At 35.7% G+C, this 6,000-nt stretch overlaps 1 protein-coding gene across 1 annotated transcript; it reads left to right on the top strand.

Annotated features, from left to right (window-relative positions):
- Positions 1-1,973: 1,973 nt before the first annotated feature.
- LOC122017682 (aquaporin SIP1-2-like) lies at positions 1,974-4,696 on the top strand. Its single transcript, XM_042575349.1, has 3 exons — positions 1,974-2,386; positions 2,460-2,732; positions 4,302-4,696. The coding sequence occupies exons 1-3, from the start codon at positions 2,093-2,095 to the stop codon at positions 4,452-4,454; spliced, it is 720 nt and encodes a 239-aa protein (XP_042431283.1). The 5' UTR covers positions 1,974-2,092; the 3' UTR covers positions 4,455-4,696.
- The last annotated feature ends 1,304 nt before the right edge of the window (positions 4,697-6,000 follow it).

The raw sequence follows: 6,000 nt of genomic DNA on the forward strand, positions 1-6,000 counted from the left end.
TAAGAGACTACAATAGGGACCGAGAGGAGGAATTGGTTTTGGTCTCCCGATGAGCTAGAGCTTCCCGTGTTCGCCCCGAACATCCAATTCAAGTTCATCAATAATATCTCATTCCACTAAAGAGTTATTATTACACTATCGCACCAATCCCATATTACTATATGGGCTCTTTCTTATCATGAATGTGTTAGTTCCCTGTGTTTAAGATATTGAATATCCACTAATTAAATGAATTACTGACAACTCACTTAATTAATATCTAGCTCCAAGAGTAGTATCACTCAACCTTATTGTCATGTCGGACTAAGTCCACCTGCAGGGTTTACATAACAATCCTTATGAGCTCCTCAAGGGCACATCATCAACCTAGATTACTAGGATACAGTTTCATTCTATAATCAACAACACACCATATAAATAATATCATTTCCCAACTTATCGGGCCTATTGATTTAACGAGCTAAATCACACCCTTTGATAAATCAAAGAAATAAATACTAAGTATATGTGTTTGTTATTATATCATAATAACACTACAACCACTCCAATGATTTGTCCCATTCTATCTTGTGTGTGACTCCACTCCCCATGTATCATATCCTTATAAAGGCCTTGAAACTACATCACTCCCCATGTATTTGTTCGCATCCTCAATGTATGTGAATCAATATAAATTAACAAAAATACCTTGAAACTTTCAATGTGAGACTAAAGTCTCATTCACAATGGAACATCTTTCCTCTTTCATTTCTTCTCCATTCACTTATTCAACAAGATTAACCAAATAATACTAGTTTAGAAAGACGGGTTGAGATAAATCTAAAAAAAATGATTAACCAGGCTGGGTAACATCGAACTTCAAGCATGGAACGAGTAAACTTTAGTGGGCTAAGTAAAAAAAAATACATAGATAATTTTAATTTATTTTATTTTATTGGGCTAAAGCTAAGGACAACCCTGTTTAAGATCCATCTTTGAAGATGTAAAGTAGTTAATTCATTATCATTCTCACATACCACCAATTATTGGAGAAGAGTGAAGTTATATATATCAAAAGGTGACAATATAGTAAGAGATTAAATTAAATGTGAATTGATGATATGAAATCAAGTAAAATTGATTTGGAAAAGGAAGTTATTATGCTAAGGTGTTATTAGAATGAAGTTTTGAGAATAAAAAGAAGACATGAGGAGAATGTTAAAAGGGCCATATTGTAATGTGCATGTCCATCACCTACCTTAAATAAGAACACCTACCGTTAGAAAATGATCAAAAACAAAAATAAAAATAAATAAGAAGAGAGTGATGTCCATATAAAATTAATAATAAAATGATGGATCCAGGTAATTTTGACCTGCTTAGAATTATTGGTAAGAAAAATAAATGCATCTGCATAAAACAAGAAATTATGCGACCGCATGAGATTTCTTTATCCACTATCATAACTCTAGAATATCGCTCAATTACCTCCGGACACGATGAGACGGTCACTAGTGAAATTGATTAGATAAATTCAACGGGTGATTGACATATAAAAAAAATATTTATCTTAATTATGTTAAAATTTGAATTTTATATCTTAATTTGATAGTATACGCTAGCCACTGTATCATCCTAAGAAAATATATTTATAATAATGATAGTGGAGTGTTGAATTGTTGGCTACGTGAAAACATAGTTTTTGAGTGAAAACATATTAAAAACATGATTGGTTGACTGATTGTTAAATTCGTATAACAATCTATCTAGCTATTAAATAAATAAGAGAAAAAGTATATTATTTATTTATTTATTTTTAAAAGTAAATAGGATTTTTTTTCGTAATTTTTATTTCTATCTTTCTAAATAAACAGAGAGAAGTTAGCCTCGCGACAAAGATAGAAGTTTTTATGAGAAAATTTTATTTTATAAAAAAAAATTGTACACAGCATTTAGATTTTAAAAATAATTTATGATAATAAATTCTCCATCGAATCCTCGCTCTCCCTTCGCTGGTAGGTGGCATTTGCAGCTGAGGAGGAAGAGCAACCATCGAGTCCTCCATTTCTAGGGTTTCGATCTCGGCGGCGTTGCAGGAGAAGGGGCGGAGGCGATGGGTGCGATTAAGGCAGCCGTGTTGGACGCCATCGTCACCTTCCTCTGGGTCTTCTGCGTCTCCACTGTCGGCGCCACCACTTCCATCGTCACCGCTGCATTCCAGATCCAGGGAGCCGCGCTCTCTTTGCTCGTGACCACCACCATCGTCTTCGTCCTCGTTTTCGTCTTCGGCATCATAACCAACGCCATAGGCGGCGGCAGCTTCAACCCCACCGCCACCGCCGCTTTCTATGCGGCGGGATTGGGTAACGACAACCTCGTCTCCATGGCGCTCCGTTTCCCGGCCCAGGTAATCTTCTATCTCGCTCCTGATCGGCGCAGCCAAAATCGAGCGGTTTGATGAATTCTGTGGCACCTCCTAGGCGGCCGGGGCGGTCGGTGGTGTCTTGGCCATCTCGGAGGTGATGCCACAGGCGCACAAGCACAAGCTGAGAGGGCCTTCCTTGATGGTTGATTTGCACACGGGGGCCATCGCCGAAGGTATCCTGACCTTCGTCATCACCTTGGCCGTGCTATGGATCATCGTCAAGGGACCTCGGAGCCCGATCGTGAAGACGTGGTTGATTGCTGTATGCACTGTTACCATGGTTGTTGCGGGCGCTGGTTACACCGGACCAGCCATGAATCCTGCAAATGTAAGCTCAAGTTGCTTATTTCCATCTTTGCTATATCTTTTACGTTTATTTTATCTGTCCACTTCCACGCTATACTCCTCCTGTGTTTGGAATTGTATCCCCAAACTAAGAGCGACATGAATTGGTTGTATTGTGCGTTTACGAAACCGGTTGTAAGAATAGTGCTATCATATTTTCTAGACAACACAAGGCAAGGGAAGGCTATCTTTCCTCAAGCAGCCTCTTTGATAAAGTTTGGTCTTTGAACATTTAGACAAGTAAAAACAAGCGAGAGGGCATCCTTTTGTTGGAATCATTGTTATTAAAGCGTGTTTCTTACATACAGCTAGATTGAGGCTTACCACACGTGTAATTTGTCTAATTATGTTTTTTTGTAAAAAGGTGCTGTTAGGCAATCTATTTGCAGTTCTACTTATTCCGTGTTACTGATAACATGGGTGTAAAATTATATCAATTCATTACCACAAGGCTGAGGCCAAATAGTAGCACCATAGCCAAAGCTAATAACGTGTTTGGTTCAGAATGGAATTGACAAATTACAAAGATTGGTGAGATGCTTGGAGTTCTAATAACATGTATTTGTGGCTTTATTTCTCTTTTCGGCAATGTAAATTATTTCAGCTTCACTATGGTTAGAATTGTTTGAGATAGCCCATGGGAGGTCAATATGAAAATTTTAGAATTTTGTATTCAACTTTGTCCTTTCTTTTTTAGCTCTTAGTAATGAATCTAGATTCCTTGTCCGAGCAACCTTTCTTCGATTTAAAAGATTGAAGTTGAGTGTTACATGTGAGCCTTAAGTGGTTGAATAATACCTTTCCTAACACTATATTATATTAATTTCATTGTTCGTTAATAACAGTGTACAGGCTTCATTACATCATTGACTGTTTCCATGCTCTCTTGTGTTAAATTTACATTATTTGCTAACTTCTAGTTCTTCAGGATATCTCACTATTAAACCTGCAACTTAAGTGTGGGTTGGCCATGAAAACATTAATGTTTGGAGTTATATCCTTGTTCATCATAATAGTGAACTAGGATGCCCAATGTATATGGAAAAAGAACTTTTAGTACTTGTTCTTATGTACTCTCAAATATTAGGACACAAATCTCATGCTGGTAGATAATAATTAAGCCATCGGTAATATCAACTGAGTGGAGACAAGGAAATAGGCCTATATGCTAAAATGAAATCCATATCCGATCAACATATCTTGTTAGCACAGCTGTTGCAGTGGGTTGTCATCTTACATGCAATTCTCTTTTATGATGAGCTGCTGTGGCCAGATAATATACTCTGCGGGCGCGATACATTTTAGTTTAAGCTTTCTTTCCTAGTATTTTTTCATTCTGTTGTTGCTGTGAACATGAGCCCATTTCTTGTAACGTTTAAGCAATTCGCACTCTTAGGTTTGGTACTAAATACTTACATCTCATTACAGTGGTCAGTGGTTATATCATTTTGATTATCACCATTAATTCCACTCATTCCAACCATTATCATCTTCTAATCCTTCACCATATCTTCTATTACATGAAAAGATACTCATTAAATTCAATTTACAGGCATTTGGCTGGGCTTATTTGAACAATCGCCATGATACGTGGGAACAATTCTACGTCTACTGGATCTGCCCTTTTATTGGTGCCATTTTTGCAGGTTGGTTCTTCAGAGTCATCTTCCCTCACCGTCCACCAGTCAAAGCTAAAAAGGCATGAAGAAGCTAAGTTGGGACGCTTTAGATTGAAATGTTTTTTTTTTTAAAAAAAATAATAAGTTGCATCCATGTCAATGTCACTTATTTAGTTTGAAAATAAAGTAGGTAGTGGGTAGGTTTGGTAAAACCTTGTTAAACATCTAATTTTATGTTTAAGTTTATGGCTTTTCCTTGCCAAAACCTGCAAGTTGTGCACATTAAAAGTTTAGCTTTTTTTTTTAATCTGGATTGATTTATTAGTCATGAGCACGAAATATAGGTGTGAATTTGAGTTTCATTTTGCAAAATTTTCTTGGGAGCCTTTTATTTTCATATTCTTCTTTAAATTCCATCATTTTAATTACATAGTATCTTTATAACTGTATTATTGTCAGTAAGGCGACAAGAGTTATAATTGTCCATCAATTTATCGCTTGTGGAATTCATAAAATTTGAGATGGACCTTTTGATTTTAAGGATTAGGGTATCATGAAATGAAAATGGGCAAACTTGAAAATGAATGTGTACAATAGTATATCACTATGGTAGAAATTTATTATGACCTTCAATTTTAATGTGGGCATAGTTACTTTCTAATATATATACTTATGATATATTTTTATTTATTTATCTTACTTTAAAAGTGTCTAACTATATCTTGATTAAAACAAAGTTGTTCATCTGAAAAGCTATCTTTTAGCTTTTCACTAAAGTGCTTACTTTTTCACGAGTGTAGTTGATTAGTATTCGGATGAGAAATTTATATCATAAGAATAAGGTTTGAATCTTCTGAGGTGAACTCTGTTTGGAAATAAGTTTCTTCCACCTAAGCAGTCATTTAGTATCGTGATTTATTATATTATTTTTTATAAGACCTTGGGGTAAATCACTTAGGTGACGTTTGGTTTAGAGGTTTGGGAACGAGGAAATGAATTTATTCCTAAACTTTGTGTTTGGTTGATGAGAATGGAATCAAGATTTTGGAATGAATCCTAAAAATTTGGGTATGGATGAAACCCACCTATTCCCTTGGGTTTTGATGGAATGGGAATAAGGGGGCATTTGGTTAAATGATGGGAATGACTATGGGTATGAGTTTGATAGTAGGGTGGAATGAGAATAGGAATGGAAATGAAACCTATCAAGTTATATGGGTTTGGTTGATTCCCATAAATCTAGTAATCATTTCCAAAATGTTATTCCCAAACTCACAATCCAAACACTATTTTTTACTATTATTCCATTCCCTCATTCTCAAACTCATAAACCAAACACCCCCTAAGTTTGTATAAAAATACCCTTAGTATATTTGTTCAATTTTTCTTTCATTTCACTTTCTCTCCTTGTTCTCTCTCATCATACTTTCTCTCTTCTCATTCTATCATCACATTTTCTCTCTCAACACACTTTCTCTCTCCTCATTCTCTCTCATCACTCATTCTCTACCATTTTCTCTCTCATTACACACACTCTCTCATTATTTTCTCTCTCTTCATTCGCTCCTCATTTTTTCATCATACTTTCTCTCTCTTTAATCTCTCTTACCATACTCTTTCTCCATATTTCTT

This window comes from Zingiber officinale, chromosome 8B (genome assembly GCF_018446385.1).
Source record: "Zingiber officinale cultivar Zhangliang chromosome 8B, Zo_v1.1, whole genome shotgun sequence".
Lineage (NCBI taxonomy): Eukaryota > Viridiplantae > Streptophyta > Magnoliopsida > Zingiberales > Zingiberaceae > Zingiber > Zingiber officinale.